This window comes from Canis lupus, chromosome 9 (assembly GCF_011100685.1).
Source record: "Canis lupus familiaris isolate Mischka breed German Shepherd chromosome 9, alternate assembly UU_Cfam_GSD_1.0, whole genome shotgun sequence".
NCBI classification, from domain to species: Eukaryota; Metazoa; Chordata; class Mammalia; order Carnivora; family Canidae; genus Canis; species Canis lupus.
In genome coordinates, this window is record NC_049230.1 from 24,197,793 (window position 1) to 24,219,340 (window position 21,548).

A 21,548-nucleotide genomic window follows, 5' to 3' on the forward strand; every position below is an offset into this window, starting at 1 on the left:
GGCCTGAGAACCTGTTTGTAAGAACTATAGGGAAGAGAGCCAGAGGAACCTTGGCTTAGTCACCTCCCAGAGGCTAGAGAGTCTGGAGAAAAAGTAGTTCCCTAAGGCCAATATACTTTCCCAGGGTAGAGGGCTGGGATCCCAGTCACAGATTTCTGTTTTCCTTTTGTCCCCGATCCCGGCACTCCAGAGAGGGTAGCACAAGCTCTGAAACTTTGGTGGGTATCTTGGAGCGGCAGGCAGAGCTATGAGGAGGATGTCAGTGCATGTGTTCAAACCCAGCTGGGGGCCAGAAGAACATCTGCTGAAGGGAGAGGTGAGTCACACACAGAACAGTATGTGCCTCTTCCCCTCAAGGGGCCACCCCAGGGTTGCTCATCTGTGCAGGAGTGGGGAGGCCTGGTTTTGCACTCTATGCTCCCTCTGTTTCCTTTGTAACTGGCAGCCTGCATCTGCAAGCAAACAGCTTTTCCTCAGAGCCAGCCCACAGCCTTGAATCTAAAGAAATAAAAAGGATATGATCTCAGATAGATCACAGGTCCTCTGCCCCTGATCTCTACACATAAGCCCTTTGAGTGAAACCAGACCAACAGCTGCATCTACCCTGGCACAGAAGCCTCTCGACCAGCTTCCATCAATCCTCTATCTCATTGCTGCCCTAGCAGGGGGAAGATGAGAGGCGTGTTCCTCCTCCCTTCCTCCAGTGTAGGTTACGAGACTTCTTCACTGTGTTCTGAATGGAGATTGGTGGAGAGAAGGAGAATGTCAACACATTGACCAATTTCTGCCACACACACACCCCCCCCCCCCTTAGCTTTGCTCTGCGGCACAAAGAATGATCCTTTCCTGAGAGCTGATTCCAAGTCATGTGCTTTATGCTTCATGTGTGGGAACTGACCCAACCTTTGGTAATGAGGGTGCCAGCCCCCAGCAAGCAGGCTCAAAAGCCAGGCCTGACTAGCTCTGTCTCCCATGGGGTGCCTGAGTCAGGCAGCGGGAGAGGACATTCTGCCTGCTGTGGGTGATTGGCATGGGCAAAGAATACAGAGGCTTGGTGGCAAGCTAGGCCCTCATCTGCCTTAATCCAGCCCTCGTTCACTGGAGAGTTGCTGGGGGTGGAGGCTGTTGATGGTGTCATGCAGCCCCAGATCACCCAAGGCCACAGGCCTCCTGGGGTACCTGGTAGGCCCTGGTTGAAAATTTGGGAGCAGCGCATCCCCTCACTGCACCCTCCTGTCTGCTGAGTGATGCTCAACACTGTAGCTCTTTGGCCCCAGACACTAGGATTACAACCCAGAAGGAAAGGGGCTTGGGTCCATCGTTTCTGAGATCCTCCCTCCTGTAGGCAAGTCCAGGCAAAATGCCTTTAAAAAAAACAAACAAAAACTAAGCCAGCAAATAGAGGTCAGACTTCCTTCAAATTCCTTGGTCCATCTTTACAATCACCTCTGAGGGCCTTGTGAGGCCCCACACTTAAGTCTGACCAAGAGGCACTCACAGCCTCTCAGCTCCCTGGACCCATCAGGGGCTCATGGCTGATGGAAATTGGCTGAGCTCTACATGGTGATGGATTCCAGGGACCCTCACTTGGTGATTCACTGTTTTGGGAGACCTCTAGTGATCTGGCCAAGGTCTTTAGCATTGGGAAAAAGTCACTAAAGGGATTGCAGTCTTATTGGGACTGGTGGCAGCTAGCTGGATTGCCTAGTCAAAGAGTGCAAGAGAAAGAGGAAGAGGCAAGAAGTGAGCCTGAAAAGATGGACTATAGGACGGGGCTGGGGGGAAAGAAAGCAAACCAGGGTGGGTTAGGGCAGAGAATCAAGGCTTGAGGAAGAGTCTAACACTTGCTCATCGCAGTCCCGGGTGAGAGGAAATGAGAAGTGACCATGGGACAGGCCCAAACCAAGGACCAACCAGGATTTCTCAAAGGAAACTAAGAAGCCACTAGGTCATATTCCTAGGGTCCTGCCTGGGAACCCACCATCAGGCCCCCTCCCTCTGCCTGTGGCCCCAATTACCAAGGCAGCCAGGGCTGGGACTGAGACCGATGCCCTAATACCTCACTCACCCTGGAAAGCTTAACATCCCTCCAGGTTGCAAAAACACTCGGCCCTGCCCCCACCAGGCCCCAAGGCCTACTCACCATGGCTGGCACCCAGGTACAAAGAAGCTTAATGAAGGCAGTTTATGCATAAACATTACAGAAGAGCATTCCCTGGCTGGGATTTTGAGAAGGAGCCAGAGACAGTAAGGGATGTGCCCCCTCCCTGGAAGGCACTTCTAATGAAGGCTGGGGCTGAAAACAAAAGGACACATTTGGGAAATGATCTGTGAGCACACACAAGGGTCATGAGAGGGGTTAACAACAAAACCACAGGCAGGCCACCCAGGGAAGGGTCAGCCTCCTCCGTATCCCACTGCAAGCCTTTGAGGACCGGCTCCCATCTGGGCCTCCCAATAACCATACTCTCAGGGCTCAGGTAGCTACTGGCAGAGCACCAAGTACCCACTCCTCTGTGTGTCCTGGGTGTACCCCAGGCTGGGCTCAAGAGTGTCTGAGCTTCAAGCCCCGAGCACACCTCCTCTGGCCTGCCACCGGCCTCCTGGGAGGCTGCATTTCACTAGCATCCTTACCATCTTCCTGGGCCTCTCCCCTCTCCCCCATCCTCCTTAATTCTCCCAGGCCCTCTTCTCATTCTCATCCTCCCCCATGGCCTCGGGGGCTCGTGACCCTTAGCCCAGTCTCAACGGCCTAAACCTCTCCCCTAAGCCCCAGATGTGATTATCAAACCTGGCCAAACATGTGTGTCCTATAAACCCTCATACTCAACAGGTCTGATCGGCCTCATCTTCCCCCCAAACCTCCTCCTTCACCATGCCCCTCTTCAACAAACAGTGCCACCCACATCACCCAAAGTTATCCCGGTGGTGGCTTCCTTCACCTCCAGCCCCATCCTAGACTCCGGCTCCAGGCTCCTGGCTTCCAGCTTCTGCCCTGACTCCCAACGTCTCCCTGCCCCTGCCTTGCCCTCCCTTACCCACCAGCCACTCGGTCACCAGATCTAAGTCCCCAAATACAGTCATTAAGATTCAAGTGAAATATAGAATGCAACCAAACAATCAGACGAAAAGGTGACTTAAGAACATAAATGCAAAAACATGGGAAGAAGACAGGCAAGGCACAGTCCCTAAAACCACATGCAGCTCTTTTGCTTCATATTGAGAAACCGGTATGCCTCTTCTGTACAGTAAAGTATTACAACACATTTTCTATTCACTTAAGGCTCTCTTTCTTTCAAGAAGATTAATAATTTTACAAGTTGGGGATGGGAGGAGGGTGGCAAAGTGTTTTAAAAAAAAGCAGTAACAATAAAACATTCATTTCTCCCACGCAGACAAAACCCCTGCCGGGATTTTAGCAGTAGCAGCAAGGCCGGCCCCTCTCTCCTTTGCGCTGCAGGGCTGCTTTGTGATCCAGACACCGAATCCCACTAGGCAGAAAAGCACAACACAAACCTACTTATTATTTTCAAAGCAGAAGGGAAAATCTTAAAAGGCAACGAATTGCAAACTTCCTTGCTAATCACCGAGGATGCGAGAGGCTGTTGGAATCTAGTGCCTTTTCTCTTCATCCAGTCTTAAAGAACAGAAATTAGATACTCTGGTTTGATAACAGCAAGGATAAAAAAAAAAAAAAAGAAAAGAAAAAAAAGAAAGAAAAGAAAATGTTGTCTAAAAGCCTGGCCCTAAAAGAAAAAAGGATCCTTGGGTGGCTCAGCGGTTTGGTGCCTGCCTTCGGCCCAGGGTGATCCTGGAGTTCTAGGATCGAGTCCCACATCAGGCTCCCTGCATGGAGCCTGCTTCTCCCTCTGCCTGTGTCTCTGCCTCTGTGTGTGTGTGTGTGTGTGTGTGTGTGTGTCTCATGAATAAATAAATAAAATCTTTTTAAAAGATTTAAAAAATAAATAAATAAAAGCCCGGCCCTTTCCACCTGTCTGATCATCAGCCCTCCCTACTAGTCTGGCCTGCTCCTTACTGTCTTTCTTGCTCTGGGAGAATCACACTGTTTTCCACAATTTCCCTAACACGCTCTGCCTTTCTGCACACTGTCCCCTCTTCCTGGCATGCCTGGTCCATTGTCTGTCTGGAGAACACTTAGTCAACAAGACAAATCAAATGCCTGCCCTTTACGAAGACTTTCGGACTGTCTGACCCCTGCAGACCACTCTCTTTTCTGCTCCGCTTTTCCTCACGAAGTATCTGCTAAAGGACCTGTAACTCATCAGCCCTCAGATCTGTTTCTCCTATTGGGGAGACTACAAACCCCTTGTGGGCAGGAAGCATCTCACTCTCTTCATCTTAGTATTCTCAGACCTAGCTCAGCGCCTGGTCCAAAAGAAATCTTTAACAAATGTCTATGGAATGAATAAATATCTATCCTGAGCTCTTGGCTTTTAAGCAAACCATTCAAATGATCCAGTCTTGATTCCCTAGTATCCCAGGTCCAGAGCAGCACAGCCCAGGAGTGCCAACAGTGTGGCGCCATGAACAAAATCATCTGTGTTAAAGGGCATTAATTACACGTACACAGGTTCAAGTGCAGGGGCCTGGGAGGAGCTGAGAACAGCAGTGTTCACATGTGGAAAGACAACCTCAACAAGAAAGTATAGTTCAGTCAACTCTCAGTCATGTTGATGGAAGAAAACCATGTAGAAAAAAAAAAAAGTCCAACCAGTGGAGAATCCACATATCAACATCATTAAGCCTTGAGATATGTATTATTTCATTGCAGCAAATTGGGTCTTCCAGATTCCATTTGGCTCAAGCCACATCCATATAATAAAAGATGATAGGTTATTTAATGTAGGGCTTTATGAAGCTTAACACCTGGTAATGCAGACACCTGGATAAGGCAGGAAGTTCCCCTTACCTGGCACAGTCCTGGGGTGCCTGCCTAGATGGCTCCTGCAGCTCCCCTTCCTGATGTTGGTGGAAACCTGGACTACAGAGAGGACTTGACCCAAGGCTGCCCCAGCCAGGTCAAAGCTGGAATGGGCCCTGGTAGGTTTTCCATGTCTCAGCCCTTTTGGTCCACAGCCTGGAAATGGCTTTGCACAGCCACCTGCTCCCCGGTGCCCCAGCTATGGCTGGCATTCCCTAGGAACTAGACTCCAACTACCTAGGAAAGACAAAATGTGAAGAAGTGGAAAACCCTGCGAAGATGAGGAAGGCCCAGGAGCAGTAGAGGCAGCGACAACGTTTCCATCTACCAGAACACTGCCTGGTGTGAACTCCCACTGCTCCAGTAAAGGAGAAATCATGAGCAAAGGGAGCAGCATGCTCTGACCTGGGGTTAAAGAAATGAGGCAGAGAGAGAGTTCAGAGCTGGAAGGAAGATGGCTCTGGTCTGGGATGGCTTGATCCCAAATTTCCCTTCCCCCGCTTTCCATTCAGCAGTCTTCCTTCCCATCCCACAGTCTCTTCCTCACTCCACCGCGTTCTCCCCGCACTCCAGAGGACCCCACACCCCCCTCCACCCGCACCCTCATGCACCCTCCACAGGACCTATCCTGTGTGATCCACAACTCGCCTCAACCTCTCCCACTCTCCAGCCCCGATTTCTTCCCTCAACCAGAGACCGCCCCTCCTCTGTGTCTCCCCATCACCTCGTCTGAGTCTGGCCCCTAATTCTGGTTTTCCATTTGTCCTTTCCCAGGCAACCCCCCCCCCCGCGCCCGCCCCCAGCTTCCCCCGAGGGGGGGTCCTTCCTGCACTAGCCTCGCCTCTAGGCACCTGCTGGGGGCCAGCCACTCCCCACCGACCGCTCCCGGCTAGCTCCCGGGGACTCATTCCCCGCCCCCACCCCGGGCGGCTGCGGGCCCTATACCTTTAACAAACCTCCACGTGCGTGCTAACGGCGGTGACAGCATTTCCTTGTCTCTCTGCTCCCGCCCCCGGAGGCGCCGCCCATTGGCCGCTGGGTTCCTCTGTTCTCGCTCTTATTGGCCACGCTCCCGGACAGCGCCAACCAATGGCCTCTCCGCGCCTGTCTCCCTCCTCCGGCCCTGAGCTCCCATTGGCTCCGAGGACTCAGGACCTGTTAGCAGGGCCTGGCGACGGGCGAATTCTTCAGTCCCCCGGGTAAACTCCCGAGCTGAGAAATTGGTTCCGAACCCAACGGAACCCAGCGCTGGGCGACGCCGGGTCACGTGACTGGCGGCCTCATGACGTGCGGGCTGCGAGGCGTCACCGTGACGTTTGGGCGACCTGCCGGGTGGCCCCGCTACCTCCACCACCTGTGCGGTGGCGGTGTCGTCATGGACCTGGGCCCGATGCGGAAGAGCTACCGCGGGGACCGAGAGGTGCGGCGGCCGCGGGGGCAGCCCCCCCCCCGCAGGGAGGGGAGGAACCCCACGGGGTGGGTTTGAGGGTCACCCCCATAGAACGAGGAGGGTCACAGACAAGCAGCGGGGGGAAGCGGGGCTCTGGGGAAACGAGGATGCGGAGAGGCAGCGGGTCGCGGTGGGCGAGAGCGCGAGCGCTGGGCCGGGACCCTGCCACCCGCGGGGCGGGCGCATCGTTTCGGGCAATCACTGAGCCTCCCTGGGTCTCAGTTTCCTCACCTGGGGAGTAAGTGCCTAACTCTCAGGGCCGTTTGGACTTTGATATTTGGAGAGCGCTTGCAGCAGTGACCATCAGCTTCTAAATATTTGATAAGTAACCCGTGGGGGAGGGGTATGACTCACAGAGAGCGGGGAGGAGAAAGCTCCTAGGTCTCACTGCCTTCAGCCCCTTCCCTTCGCCTTTGGAGGAGTTCTTTCCCTTTTCCCTGCTCCGAGGAGGAACCAACAGAACAGAGCCGCAGTTTCTAGATCTCGTTGTGTGTGAGCATTTCCAGAAGTACTTGCTAAACATGCAGTTTTTCATTAAACCTCACACCTACTGAGAATTTGTGGGTGTTGAGCCCACAAATATGGTTTGCTTTTATTTATTTATTTATTTATTTATTTATTTATTTATTTATTTATTTATTTATTTATTTATTTTTAATGCTCTTCAGGTGATAGGTTTGACACGCATGAGATGAAACCCTGATTCATCCGTCGCTACTGTGGGGGTTGGCGAGTTACCACGTTTTTATGCCTCTGTCCTCACCTGTAAAATACAGCTAGCAGAACCTACTTCCTGGGTACTGTTTTTTGTTAGGAAAAGTTCCTGGAACAATACCATGTGTGCAGTGAGAATTGTATGTATTTGTTAAATAAAACTCTCCTTCCCCAGGCGTTTGAGGAGACTCAGCTGACCTCCCTGGACCCCATGAAGCAGTTTGCTACCTGGTTTGAGGAGGCTGTTCAGTGTCCTGACATAGGGGAAGCCAATGCCATGTGTCTGGCTACCTGCACCAGGTGGGCATAGTGCGGGTGGGTACAGGTGAAGTAAGAAACTTAGGAAGCTCTCAAATTGGCGGAATGCAAATTTATGAGGATAGTTCTGTTATTAACATGCTTTGTGGCTTCTGGCAAGTAATTTGTCCTCTTTGGGCTTCGGTGTCCTTACCTGTAAACCAAAGATCACACTCTACTTAATTCCATTTCAGTAATAACAATGTAGTGCCTCCTTCATGTCTGTTCCTAAAGCGCCCACCCACACCACCCTTATCTCCCTCATCTCCCCATCTACCCAATTCCCGTCTGCTCCTTAAGAGCTACATCTCCTGGAACCTCTCCTGAAATCTAGCACAGTGCTTCCTTGTATTCTTTATTTGACAATCAATTGTATACTCCTTGAGACACCTCTGACATTAGCCTGTTATTCCACTCTTGTCCCTGCTCATTAAAGTGTAAGGCCATTAAAGTGTAAGGCTCAGCAGTTTAGCGCCTGCCTTTGGCCCAGGCGTGATCCTGGAGTCCCGGGATCGAGTCCCACATCGGGCTCCCTGCGTGGAGCCTGCTTTTCCCTCTGCCTGTGTCTCTGTCTCTCTCTTTCTCTCTGTCTCTCGTGAATGAATGAATGAATGAATGAATGAATAAATAAATAAATAAATAAAATCAATAAATAAAGTGTAAGGCCTTGAAGGCAGGGCTCTGGTATTGTGCCCCTGGATATCCCCCAGAACTCTGAGCGGAGGACCTGAAGGAACCACCCTTTCTGTGATGGCTAAGCATTGGCTGATTGCATTATAATTGGTCACCACCCTTAAAACTGTGTTCCATGGTGCATGCAGAGAGTGGGAAGAAGGAGAGAGAGAGATATCTTTCTGGACACCAGGCCTATTGGATTAGAGTCTCACTTAATTACCTCCCTAAAAGCCCTATCTCCATACACAGCCACATTGGCAGTTAGGGCTTCAACACTGAATTTTAGGGAGACAGGGCACCTGGGTGACTCAGTGATTGAGCATCTGCCTTTGGCTCAGGTTGTGATCCCAGGGTCCTGGGATCGAGTCCTGAATTGGGCTCCCTGCGGGAAGCCTGCTTCTCCCTCTGCCTATGTCTCTGCCTCTCTCTCTGTGTGTCTCTTAAATAAAATCTTAAAAAAAAAAAAATTTTAAGGAGACACAGTTCAGTCTATAACAGGCCCCAGGCTATAACAGGCGCCAGGCTATAACAGGCATCAGGCAGTGATGTCATAGTTGCACCTCTAGGACAAGCCCCCAGGGGGAGGTGGGAATGGGGAGCCTGCATGCCCGGACAATACAGAATAAGGGGGTGCAGGTGCCAGGAGCTCAGGGGAGCACCCAGGTGAGGGGTGGCAGCAAGGACAGTGACATGGGCTCTGACCACTTGCTCTGGTCTTTGCCCCAGAGATGGAAAACCTTCTGCCCGCATGGTACTGCTGAAGGGCTTTGGCAAGGATGGCTTCCGCTTCTTCACTAACTTCGAGAGTCGGAAGGGAAGAGAGCTGGTGAGGGGCCTGCAGGGGCCTGTCCTTCCTTCCCTCTGGTGCTAGCCCCACCCCTGCCCACTTGCTGGCTGTGTTTGGGCACCGTCCTGCCTGCGGGCCTTGGCACTCTTCCTTTTCTTTGCCATGAATGAGTGCTCGCTCTGACCACCCCGCCTCTGCCATCCACTTACCTAAGTAACTCCCAACCCTTTGGCTTTCAGCCCCTGTGCTACCTTCTAGGGAAAGTCATCCCTGATCCCTATGCTACCTCAGCTGCCATTCACCATCATCTTAACGTGTCACTTTACTTTCTACCTTCTTTTCAGTTTGTGACTGCATTTGTTGGTGTGTTTATGTGATTGATACTTGTCTCCCTTGCTAAATACCCAGTAAGCTCTGTGGAGGCAGAGGCTGCATCCGTTGTACCTCTCCCATTCCCCCAGCACCTCTCCTGGGGTCAAGCCCAGAGTTGATACTTTGTGTGCATTCAGTCATGAACCCAAAGGACTCCCGGAATCCATACTGGCCACAGGTGCATTTCTGAGGACTTGCAAATCTATGGATGAGAGAAATGGCAAGCCTCACTTTGGAATCCATCTGGCTTAGGTTTTCAGCACGGCTCTAGCACTTACTGTGTGAACTTAGGCAGGTTCCTTAACCTCTCTGAGTCTGTCTCCTACACCCGTAAAAGTAGGCATACCTTTGAGGGTTTAAATGAGATGTTTTGTTATCCCCTGTATGCCTGCATGCTGCAGACTTCCTACCTCCTTTCTGCACGGTGGAGGTGTTCTCCCTGCTGTTTTGATGGCCGACGGCGAATCCTCTTTTATTTCCAGGACTCCAATCCCTTTGCCTCCCTTGTCTTCTACTGGGAGCCCCTCAACCGCCAGGTGAGTGAGCAGTTCCAGGACAACCAGGGGCTCATTATCGATGAGCCCAGTGGAGGTCCTCAGGCTGGGAAAACGACCTGCCTCTCAGCTCTTAATGAACTGGTCTAGTTAGAGCCAGCAGTGGTGGGGCAGTGGAGAGGGGTAGGAAGAGAGGAAGGGGGCCTGTGTTGGTAGGGAGGGCAGGAGGCATTGCAGACCGTCTAGCCAGGGCCATCCTTGAGCAGGTCCGTGTGGAGGGCTCTGTGAAGAAGCTGCCTGAAGAGGAGGCTGAGTGTTACTTCCACTCCCGCCCCAAGAGCAGCCAAATTGGGGCTGTGGTCAGCCACCAGAGTTCTGTAATCCCCAATCGGGAGGTGAGTCGAGTTTCTTCTTAGTCCTCTGGGTGGCAGGGGCCTTAGCTCATCCCCAGCAGCTGTCCCCGGGGGATGCCAAGGCCCTCTCTCCAGCAAAATGAAAGGATAGTCTCCCTGGGGAAGTAAAGATGGGGAAATGGGCTTCCCTTATCTGACCCTCTGGTTGGACTGTGCTTCTGGAGGAGAGAGGCCAGCCTCCCTCGTTCACCTGTGTTCCAGTGGCTGGCAAACAGCACGTGCTTAGTAAATGGTTATTAGGTGAATCACTGACTCAGTGTGGGCCTTCCTCAATTTCCTTCCCCTGGATAGTATCTGAGAAAGAAGAATGAGGAATTGGAACAGCTCTACCAAGAACAAGAGGTGCCAAAGCCAAAGTACTGGTGAGTGATGCTTGGTGGTTGTCCAGAAAGGGGCACCAGAACTTGAAACAACTCCCCCTGGAATTATAGATCTGCTCCCCCTGGTAATCCTCGTCAGATTCATATTAGCAACTTCCCTCAAGGGGTCCTGAGGTGGAGACAGGGTGGGGGGTAACCTGTTGGAAAAATGCACAGAGCACCAAACCCACTGTTTCTCTTGAAGGGGTGGCTACATCCTGTACCCACAAGTGATGGAGTTCTGGCAAGGCCAAACCAACCGTCTGCATGACCGGATCATCTTTCGGAGGGGCCTGCCAACAGGAGACTCCCCTTTGGGGCCCATGACCCACCGTGGGGAGGAAGACTGGCTGTATGAGAGACTTGCACCCTGACTAACCTGCTGGCGCCAACTGGATCTGGGGCCAGGTGCTAAGAGAGGGTATGGGATTGGGAGCTGGGCCCTTCTAAACTCAACCTATTTCCCTCCTCACCCCTTACATTTAAGGCTCTTCAGAGTTCAAACTCCAAATTCTGTATTTTCACTTGATTCTCAGTTAGGTAGTCTTGTGAAGCATAAGCAGTGGCATAGAGAATCACAAACGGAAAAAAAAAACAAACCCATAATTATTTTCTTGACCTTGAATATGATTTATTGGACTAGCTCCCTCTAGAGGTAATAGCTGGTGTGATTCCCTCTTCTGGTGACACTAGGTGGGCCCGGGGCTGCTCTGTTACCACCCTGTCACTGAGTCATACTACCCAAAGCTGACTGGTTCCAACATAAGCACCTGAGCCAATCTAGTCAATCTGTTTTTTCTTGTCAACAATTTGAAATTTGAAATGGAGAGACCCAGAGTATGAGAGGCACTGTAGCCAAGTCATTAATGGCAGCCAAGAAGCAACAGCCTCCAGCTGCTGCTCTTGTAATTCCCTTAGTGACCTTGGATCCTTCTTTCCCATGTCTGGGCTGTGTATAACACCTCCTCCTGCCTCAAAACACCCATTATCCCTGTTAAAAAAAAAAAAAAAAAAAGTTTTTGGCTTAAACTAGCCAGGATCAATTTTCTGTTGCTTGCAACTAAAGGAAACGTATTTACTAATAGGATATTTTTATAGCATTATACCTTACTGATAACTGCCTCCTATTATCTGAAGCACAACAATGTGGAAAAGAGATTAAATTTATTCTCTGGAGCTCCAAAGGACCCATAGGTGGAAGTTGCATCGAAGTAGATTTCCTCTTGGTATGAAGAGAGACTTGTAACAACCAGGACTACCTATGAGGGAGTGGGCTACCTGTTAGGTAGCAAGTCTCTAGAAGTATTCAATCTCAAGTAATCAGGAGTTTTACATATATATGTATATTTTTAAGATTTTGTTTACTTGAGAGTGAACCCAAGCAGGGGGAGTAAGAGAGAAAGAAGCGGGCTCCCCACTGAGCAGGGAGCCTGATTCAGGGCTTGATCCTAGGATCCTGGGATCATGACCCGAGCTGGAGGCAGATGCTTAACCAACTGAGCCACCCAGGTGCCCCTAGGAGTTTTATAGAAGGGATTCATGTGCTGATACCGTCAATCAAGCTTTACTTTTCCATGTTTGTTTCTGAGAACTGTGTGTGTATGTGCGTGTGTGTACACACATATATTGTTATAGAGATTACATCATTCTGACCACTCATACATCCTTCACCTACTCCCCACCTCTACTGATGACTCCCAGACCCTGATTTTCATCCATGCTGGAATTACCCAGGGAGCTTTAATCATATGTGATTTAACTAGGCTGAGTGAGGTCTGAGCTTGGGGAAACTTAAAGGCTCCCTAGGGAATTCTGTGCAGGCAAAAGAACCCCCTCCCCACCGCCCACCGTTTGAGATCCTTGCTACTCAGTACAGTCCACAGACCAGCAGCAACACCACTTAAAAGCCCACCTCAGACCCACGTGTCCTGTTCTGCATTTAACAAGACTCCCCCTCACCTGGTGACCAGATACCATGTCCCCAACGGTGTCACCAGCCTCCATAAACGTATGACCATTCACCCTCACCATTGGATTCTTTATGAAGCTGATGCTTGTGCTGAACTGTATTTGCTTTTCTTGAGTGCAAGTCTGGTGACCAAGGACAACTTGAGGGCAGCCCAGGTGGCTCAGCGGTTTAGTGCCGCCTTCAGCTCAGGGCGTGATCTTGGAGACCCGGGATCGAGTCCCACGTTGGGCTCCCTGCATGGAGCCTGCTTCTCCCTCTGCCTGTGTCTCTGCCTCTCTCTCTCTCTCTCTCTCTCTCTCTCTCTCTCTCTCTCCCCCTGTGTGTCTCATGAATAAATAAAATCTAAAAAAAAAAAAAAAAAAAGGACAACTTGAATGAATGGCCTCCAGCCTCCCTGGAGGGGAGCCAGGCTGGGTAAATGTTTGCTGTGACTAAGCCAGAATCAGGGAACTCTTACTTGTGCACGCTGGCATGGAACTCACCAACTCTGTAAACTGTTCCATTCCACTGCGTGGGTGTGTGCTGTACTTCAGTGTCTGTCATTAACTGGCTCCTGCAAGGGTGGCCCTGTAGGTGATGATCGCCCCCCTTTAAGCCTGAGGGTAGGAAGGTACGATGCTAACCCTGTAGACACCATAGGCAGGGTGCTGGGGTGCCCTTCTCTACCTTGTCTTGTTATTGGGAGCTATGTATCCCCCTTCACCCCCAGCTCTGAGCCTGGTTTCAGCTGTTCCTTTCCTGTTTTTGACAATCACTGTGCCAAGTCTGTAATAAAACCTCGTCAGCCGTGTGTAAGATTAATGTTCAACCTGGCCTGGTCGCATCCCCCCCCCCACCCCCTCTCCTGCCCAGGAAGGAGAAGGGTTGGGGGATTTAAACGACCCCTGCAACCTCCCTCCTCCTCTCACTAGAGGTTGGACGGCCAGCAGGGGGAGCCCTCCGCCCAGGGTAGGCCCCTCCTGGGCAGTGCAAGCCGGTTCCAGCTGGCCCCTCCTGCCTCCCCCACCTGGTTGGGTCCTGGCCCAGTGAAACTGTGGTCGATAACCCGTAGCCTCTCACAGTTCCTGCGTATATTTGCACTCTCGGTTCCTCCTCCTCTGGCCTCATGAAAGCGTGCAGCTACCGACTCCCTGGCCAGACAGATTTCCCTTTGGCTTTTAGCACGCACCCACCACCTTTTCCCCAGCTTCAGGATATTTGTGGGGATTCCCTGGAAGATTCCTGCAGACATCACTTTGAGGCTGGAGCAGGCTCTCCCTTACAAGGCAGAAGGGCCTTAGATCCTCTCGCCTAAGAGGGGTAATGGTGGCAATGTGGTGCCAGTATTGGGCAGAAGGAGGCCTTGGTGGCCCAGGGCCCAGCCCCAGCCCCAGCCCTGGCCTCCCTCAAGGGACCTCAGGATGTGCAGAAGTGGCAGGTCCCTATGGTCTGATGTCTCGGAGTATTCCGCCTCACGGCTGATTAGCTCTCCCCCAGCTGGTGCCAGAATCAGAATCCTAAACTGCAGGCATTACCCTCTACCACCCTACCTCGCCTTCTGCGGAAGGTGACTGTACTCCTTTCGTTGCTCCCATCCCCCAGGCAGATGAAAATCAAGAGTGCAGGGGGCTGTATGCAGCAGTCATGTGCACAAGCCAGCTCTGGCTTCAGTCCCAGCTCCACCATGGCAAGCAAGTCTTCACTTCTCTCAGCCTCAGCTAACTCGGCAGGAAAACAGGGACAATGACCACACCTGTCTCGGGTGATGAGCGGATTGAGCAAGGAATCTCCTGGAGTACTTGCCACAGGGCCTGGCCCATTGTAAGCTCCCTATAAACATTGGCTATTCACAGTGGACAGGGCTAGAATATGGGGGAAGGCAGCTCCTTCACGGGACACTTGATGGATTGGGTAATCAGACAGACTCTAGAAAGTCCCATGGGGTGGGAGGGATAGGGGCAGAGGCCTCGGAGAAGGTAGCACACCTGAACCAGCCTTCGTTCCCTCCCTCCAGCTCCTCTGTCCCTCACTCATCTTCAGAGTTCCCGCTTGCCTGGGTGAGGCCACCCAACAAAGGCCCCCTTGTATGGGTTTGTTTGTTTTGGTAATAAATTTGCCGAGCAACACTCCCTGGGGTGGAGTGGCCCAACAGCCACAAAGAACTGACCTGGAAGCTACAGGACCACATTGTTTAGTTGCCACCTTGCTTTCTCCCTGTTCGCACCAAGAGCTCCAGAGATCTGTCCAGTTTTTCCTAGCTCCTAGCTCCCAGCTCCTGGCTTGAGAAAAATCTGGACCTAATAACACAGGGGAGCACACTCTTTGCTCTTCCTTAAGAGTAGAAGTTGTGGGCTACAGTGGAGTTCCTTAATAAGAGCAAGAGGAGGAAGGCCATACTAACCGAGCACCTACCATAGGACCATGTGTGGGGCACTTCATGCTGACCATTCCCACGAAATAGACCTTATTACAGCCCTTTTTACCAAAGAGGCACTCGAGGTTCAGAGAACGTTTAATAACATATATTCCCCAAATCACTCAGCTATGAAGCGGTGGAAAGAGAATTTGAATCCTGATTCCAAACCAAACCCCTGTGACTTTGGGGTTAGTCACCAAATGTCCCCTCCACTCTCTTAGAGTTCCATTGACCAAAAGGAACTGACCACTGAACTGAAACCAGCCCTTTCCTTTGCTAGATTTGCATACTCAGGACTCTTTCCTTTCTTTCTTCTTCTTTTTTTTTTTTTTTAATAAAAAAGACCTTATTTTTAAGTAATCTATAGACCCAACATGGGGCTTGAACTTAACCCCAGGCCTCCTAGATCAAGAGTCCTGTGCTCTACTGACTGAGCCAGCCAGGCCCTCCCCACCCCCGCCCTGCTCCCGCCCCTGGGGACCCTTCCTGATGTTCAAAAGAAACACCTGAGCACTCAGAGTTCCACTTTATTCCCATGCAGGGAGTAAAGACAGAAGAAACAGTCTTCAGTACATAGAAGACGAAAGCATAAATAGGTTCTCTGCTTTTGCAGCACTGTTTATTACAAAGAGAGAAACCTACTTTTTTTTTTTTTAAGCAAAATTCAGGGCTCCAGGACTCATCCCTGGGGCTTGTTCTTCTTAAATACCAGGAGGAGGGGAGAAGAATTTGGACCCATGAGCCAGTGCAGTGTCCCTTTGAGGTTGTGTGCAGGGACCTGTGGGGTCCCTCGCCTGGTCCTTCTGCAGTACCCCACCCCCCCAGAGAGTGTCAGAATGCCAGCCGGTCTCCTCTCCCCTGCAAAGTTCCAGAACGGTTCCCTCTTTGGCAGGAGGTGAGCTCAGGTTTGGGGTCTCTGCCTCCTCCAGCTCCAGAAAACCACCCCATCAGGTGGCTTCTGGAAAATTCACTCTCAGAATCGGTCCAGGGAACAGTTCCAGGGAGAGCAAGTAGAAGGAGCAGCAATTGAAACTCACCCTTGAGCCTGTGCCCCTGGAGGAGGTGAAGTCTGCTCCCTCTATCCCTTGCCGTGCCCACTTCCCTGCTGGGCTGCCACTTGCTTCCAGGAGGGCTGTCCTTCCTGTGGGACTTTGCAGCCTCTGTATGTGTTGGGGAACGTGGGAGGACCCGGGAATAACCCAGACCTTCCAGAAAGCTGGGGCACATAAATAAAAAGCTAAACCCACATGTTTCCTGCCAGCAGGCGTCAACGCCACCCCCCCACCCCCCCACCCCTGGTGTCAGCTGTGGCCAAGGAGGCCAGCGTGGCAGGCCCCTGTCTCAGATCCAGCTGATGGCAGGAGTAGGGAGGCAAGAGCATCCTCCCTGGCCCCCTTCACTGTCCTTTGCCCTCCTTATCAGCAAAGAGGTTGGGGTTCTCTGCCAGTGTGGCTCGGACTTTCTTCTTCTCCTTGAAGCGACCCGAATTGGAGACTTTGACGTGCTTGCCCTTTGTGTTCTTGTCCACGATCTTCTCCAGGCGGGTGTTAAAATCGCCGTGGGGGTTCCCGCCCTCTGGCCGAGGGGACTCTGCGTTGCCTTCTGTTTGAGCATAGGTATCAGGGATCTCATACAGCACCTTGGGAGTGGATTTCTTTTTCCGGAGGAAGGTAAGCTTCCACCAGCCCACTTCAGTCATGATGTTCCCTGGAGCCGAGGGTGGCACTTTCTGCAGGAGCTGGGTGGGACAGAGAAAGGGGTCAGTGGGGAGAAGTGAGGCGTGAGTGGGGGTTGCCTGGAGCAGCCCTCTCTAAACACCTGATCATGGGCTATTTTAATAGTCGGGGCATGAAAGAATTGCACGTGGGGCCGAATGAACTGAGGATTGGGATAAAGCTCTACAATATGAGAAGAGAGGGATCTGGGGAATGGGCAGCTGAATGGACACCAACAGGAGAGCCACTGAGCCCAGGCCAAGGGGCAGCGGGACAACCACACACTCTTACCATGCAGGTGGTGGGGAGCTTTGAGATTCCAGGCCCCTCAGGGCTGCAGGGAGGTGACTGGCTTGCCCAGGTGGCCCAGCACCCAGACCACCAACATCCTTCCCAAGCTCTTCCCACTGGGGCGCCAGACCCTACCACCAGGAGCTGGGAGATGGTTGGCTGGTATCAGATGCACAGAAACACCTGTGAATTTTGCTTAGAATTCATTACAAAATAAGTAGGATTTAGGATTTTGAGAGTAATTTGGGCTTCCCAGGGGGTACCAGCAGGAGTGAAGGAGATGAGGGGTTTTTTTCCTATGGGAGGAACTGCAGGCTGGGAGTGGGAAATCCTGGGGACTGTATCAGCCTCGACCTCTAGGAAGTTACTTCTCTGGATCTCAGTGTCCTCACCTGTCCCTGCCAGCCTAACATTTAGCTCTAATGCTCATCCCCTGCCTTCAGAGGGAGGCATCCTTTGCAAAGTAAAACATGGTAACAGTAATAATTATTGAGGGATGGCTCCTTTCCCCATCTAGCTTCCATGAGGACAGGAGTTTGCAGGGGAATTGAACATTGTTTTTTAATTTTATTTACTTATTCGAGAGAGAGAGAGACAGACAGAGGGAGAAGCAGGCTTCCTGCAAGGAGCCCAATGTGGGACTCGATCTCGGATCCCAGGATCATGCACTGAGCCAAAGGCAGACTCTCAACTGCTGAGCCACCCAGGCATCCCGGGAACTGAACATTTGGAAGGAGGTTTGGTGGGGCCACAAGGTCCACATGAGAAATGGTTATCACGGGCTTGGGGGCCAAAATCCAGGCTTTTCCACTGACAAGCCATGTGCCCTGCTGTGATGTGTCCTGACACAGATGTGGCCTCATCTTTAACTCATTTCCACAAAGGTGCTGTCTGAGCTAGTGGGAGCTCTGGCAAATGAGATTGCCTGGACATCGTTGCCAGGTAGGATGTGTAAGATGGATGGACACAGCAGGCTGACAGATTCTGAGCAACAGAAGGGCAGGACAAGGAATGAGAAATCCAGGCATCTCTGGGCCTGGAGAGGGTGGTGGTCTGGTTCTCAGGACTCTGTCTGTGGCTGGGAAGGGTCCTGCCGAACGGGTAGTAGCCATCATGCACCAGAAACCTAGGTGGTCAGGCCACCCCAGCACAGGCTAATAGATCACTTCCTTTAAAAACTGATGGCCTTAACTACATTTTCTTAAAAGACCAGAAAGAAATACGACAAATTATTAAACAGTGGTTTTCTTTGTTTCTTTTTTTGAGAAAGCAGTAAGAATTTTTTTTTTTAAGATTTTATCTATTTATTCATGAAAAACACAGAGAGAGGGAGAGACACAGGCAGAGGGAGAATCAGGCTCCATTCACTCCCAGGTCTCCAGGATCAGGCCCCTGGACTGAAGGTGGCGCTAAACTACTGAGCCAGCCGGGCTGCCTGATAGTGGTTTTCTTTTTCTTTTTCTTGTTTAAAGATTTTATTTATTTATTCATGAGAGACAGAGAGAGAGAGAAAGAGAGAGAGAGAAAGATGCAGAGACACAGGCAGAGGGAGAAGCAGGCTCCATGCAAGGAGCCTGAGGTGGGACTCGATCCTCTGTCTCCAGGATCACACCTTGGGCTGCAGGCGGCGCTAAACCGCTGCGCCACCGGGGCTGCCCTCTTTTTCTTTTTTTAAATTGGAGTTCAATTTGCAAACACATAGCATATCACTCAGTGTGCCTCCCGCCAAGTGCGCCCTTCAGTGCCTGTCACCCAGTCACCCCAACCCCCCAAATCACCTCCCCTTCTACTACCTCTTGTTCGTTTCCCAGAGTTAGAAGTCTCTCCTGTTCTGTCCTCTCTGATATTTCCACTCATTTTCTCTCTCCTTTCCCCTTTATTCCCTTTCACTATTTTTCATATTCCCCAAATGAATGAGACCATATAATGTTTGTCCTTCTCTGTTTGACTTACTTCACTCAGCATAATACCCTCCAGTTCTATCCACATTGAAGCAAATGGTGGGTATTCCAACAGTGGTTTTCTTAATGGAGAAGGAAGAGGGGATGTTTTCTCCCGGTATTTCTGATTTCTGGATATTCCATAATGAGCATGGATTTTTTTCTTTTTTTTTTTTTTTGACAGGGAGCATATCAAATTTGGGGAAAGATGCAAGCAGGATGCTGACCTAGGCTTGGGAAGGATTGAGTGCCTGCCTCCATGGGCTCCTGGTTGCTGTTTCCCCTGTCCCTCCATCTACCCAGCCCCATGCCCAGAAGTACATTCCTGATGGATTCCTTCCTACCTCTTTGTCTGGGAAGCAGCTCCCACACTGGCAGCTCTGTCCCTTTAGCTGGGTTCAAGTAGCAGGAGAAGCCCAGGGGAGATCTTGTGCAGCTCCCACTTAGAAAGTGAAGGAGGGGGTGAGAGTGGCCAGATAAATACTTACCAGGGCACCCTGGAGAGGTGAGCGCACAAGGGGACAGCCTGAGAGGTTTGCATTGGCAGCTTGCCCCACCTGGGCTTAGCACAACCTTGCACAGAACTTGGTGTTCCAGAATGGGTTTTCTGGAAGTTGTGGGGAGGGCACTTGGTTGGCCTGTGGGTGCCCCAGTTGCCGCCTGGTCTGGGGCAGGGCCCGTGACCCCACCAACGCCCATCCGGGGTTGCCAAGGAACTCAGGGAGTGGACGATACAGCTCCTGAGCTGACAGTAACCACCTGACTGCCCACCTCCTTGAGAGGCAGTGCTTCTGTCCGCGCCAGCTAAAACACACCTGCCTTAGAGGGTGCCGCAAATTGGCATCTGCAGGGGTTTACTCCCCTTGGAATGAAGGAAGTGATAGATCATAAGGAACTTATCGTAACACCATAGGGAAGTGGGAATAGCCCTCGGACCCTGCCCTGGGGCCTCCACCATGGCACGAAGGCATCGGCGCCCTTGTCTGTTGGCCTTGAACTCTGGTCTAAGATACCTTTTCCATCCTTTCTGTCTGAGAGGACATACAAGCACCAGGAAGCAGCGTTTGCCTCTTTCACCACGACTGACATATGGAAGTCAGAACAGAACAGATAAATTAGAAGACTGTTCTTTGTTTTACAAAATAACCAAACTATAAGATTCTTTGAAGTAGTGAGCCACCCCAAGATAGTATAAAACCTGACTTGCTTTAAATCAAAAAAGCGGGGTAGCCCGAGTAGCTCAGTGGTTTAGCACCTGCTTTCTGCCCAGGGCATGATCCTGGAGACCTTGGATCGAGTCCCACGTCGGGCTCCCTGCATGGAGCCTGCTTCTCCCTCTGCCTGCTCTCTGCCTCTCTCTGCCTCTCTCATGAATAAATAAATAAAATCATAAATAAATAAATAAATAAATAAATAAAGCGATGTGACATCAAAAGTTGGAAAGAGCAATATACCTTCAGCCACATGCCCATACCTGATCATAGAAGGCAGGAGGGAACTGCGGGCAGGAGGTGTAATTGGGACTGCAAGCAGACCCAGCATTTAGTGACAGGTGGCAGGCCACGCAGGCTGTTTGTGCAGGGCCCTTAGCTGGCCACGCGGAGGGCTGGGCCCTTGCCCTGGGGCCCTGCAATCCATGGGATGATAGAAATCAGCCCTGAGGATGCTAGCTACATCTCTGCTGTTTGCACAGCTTTAGAATCCACAAAAGGACCTCATGGGACAGCCTGCCACCCCTTGCCTATGACAGCCAGCTCTATGGCATCTATGTGGTCACCCCAGGACAGGTCCCACCGCCCCCACTGAGCCCCTTCTGAGCTGGGACAAGTTAACCATCGATTGCGATGGAAATGGAGGGATAGAGGGGAGTAGAAGCAAGTCAGATTCTAGGCTTTAAGACAATATCCAGGACCCGCCCCCCCCCCCCCCCCCCGCCAGCCCATGTCCCTCTGCCAGGCCCCTGATGGCACTTCTCCATTCTGAATAAGACTGGGGTGCCCTGGATAGGAACAGGGAGATGTTCCCACCAGATAGCCAGAAACATCCTCCAGGTTGGGGGGTGGGCTCCAGCTTAGCAAGCGTTAATAGAGAACTGCTCAGAGTGAAACTTTCCCAGAAAGAGCTCTGCTGGAGGCCTGGATTGACTCCAAGAGCCAGTGGGATGAGTCCGACTTCTCCCTGCCCAACCAAGGAGAGATGGGAACCGGCCTGCCTGGGTTCCCCTTCCCAGTTAGGCTTGCCAGCCATGGAGGCAGAACCAGGTGCCTTGACTGGGCTCTGTGCCTTGGTTTCCCCACCCACTCACCCTCTGCCTGTACCTGTAATCCTGACTGCTCCCGGCTGGAGGCGAGACCTTCCTTAGAGAAGGAGCTGAGTGTAGCAGCTGCTCGGGCAGGAGACTGAGAGAGGTAGGGGTGCCCCCAGGGTGCCACACCAGGCAAGGCTCAGGCCAGGAGAGCTGGGTGGGAGCAGCTGCACAGCAGGTGCAAGAGAAACAGGTGCAGGAGCGGGTACCTGCTCCACTGCGGCTCCTGGAGTCAAGGTGAACCTGAAACCCAGCCCCTCCCGGCTAAGTAAACAGAAGCAGAGGCCGGATCGGGCTGATGAATATTCATTACCCCAGAAATCCAATCCCAGTGCCCCTGCACCCACCCAGAAGCCAGGGTCCTCCAGGGATCGCCTCAGCAGGAAGAGGAAACCCCAAGGGAAGTCTGGGGCAGGAGAAACAAGGGAGC

General features: G+C 51.7%; 2 protein-coding genes and 1 long non-coding RNA gene across 13 annotated transcripts in view; 1 reads left to right on the plus strand and 2 right to left on the minus strand.

The window, feature by feature from the left end:
• LOC102154875 overlaps positions 1-6,248 on the minus strand; it is a 30,381-nt gene extending 24,133 nt beyond the window's left edge. The window contains exons 1-2 of one of the 7 annotated variants that reach the window (XR_005364443.1): positions 5,899-6,248; positions 4,931-5,179 (exon numbers count right to left, since the gene is read on the minus strand). This is a non-coding gene — a long non-coding RNA (uncharacterized LOC102154875). The other 6 variants (XR_005364442.1, XR_005364444.1, XR_005364438.1 and 3 more) reach the window with 6 other exon arrangements.
• PNPO (pyridoxamine 5'-phosphate oxidase) lies at positions 6,075-11,677 on the plus strand. Of its 4 annotated transcripts, none has more exons than XM_038547539.1 (7): positions 6,076-6,362; positions 7,282-7,406; positions 8,805-8,904; positions 9,639-9,773; positions 9,998-10,126; positions 10,436-10,506; positions 10,709-11,677. In XM_038547539.1, exons 1-7 carry the CDS (start codon positions 6,225-6,227, stop codon positions 10,875-10,877), a joined length of 867 nt encoding a protein of 288 aa, XP_038403467.1. In that variant the 5' UTR covers positions 6,076-6,224; the 3' UTR covers positions 10,878-11,677. The 4 variants fall into 4 exon arrangements, with proteins under 4 accessions (XP_038403469.1, XP_038403467.1, XP_038403470.1 ...); XM_038547540.1 differs by having other exon boundaries at positions 6,079-6,362; positions 9,720-9,773; XM_038547541.1 differs by lacking the exon at positions 9,998-10,126 and having other exon boundaries at positions 6,075-6,362.
• A 3,701-nt stretch (positions 11,678-15,378) lies between these two features.
• On the minus strand, positions 15,379-21,387 carry PRR15L (proline rich 15 like). Of its 2 annotated transcripts, none has more exons than XM_038547543.1 (2): positions 21,132-21,387; positions 15,379-16,605 (listed from the first exon to the last, which is right to left on the minus strand). In XM_038547543.1, exon 2 carries the CDS (start codon positions 16,564-16,566, stop codon positions 16,264-16,266), a length of 303 nt encoding a protein of 100 aa, XP_038403471.1. In that variant the 5' UTR covers positions 16,567-16,605; positions 21,132-21,387; the 3' UTR covers positions 15,379-16,263. The 2 variants fall into 2 exon arrangements, with proteins under 2 accessions (XP_038403471.1, XP_038403472.1); XM_038547544.1 differs by lacking the exon at positions 21,132-21,387 and adding an exon at positions 19,158-19,315.
• Positions 21,388-21,548: the final 161 nt, after the last annotated feature.

Coding starts and splice junctions, on each gene's coding strand:
- PNPO (XM_038547539.1), top strand. CDS start 6,225: ATGACGTGCGGGCTGCGAGGCGTCACCGTGACGTTTGGGCGACCTGCC. Junction 10,127..10,435: donor CTGTAATCCCCAATCGGGAG/GTGAGTCGAGTT, acceptor TCCCCTGGATAG/TATCTGAGAAAGAAGAATGA. Junction 10,507..10,708: donor GTGCCAAAGCCAAAGTACTG/GTGAGTGATGCT, acceptor TTTCTCTTGAAG/GGGTGGCTACATCCTGTACC.
- PRR15L (XM_038547543.1), bottom strand. CDS start 16,566: ATGACTGAAGTGGGCTGGTGGAAGCTTACCTTCCTCCGGAAAAAGAAA.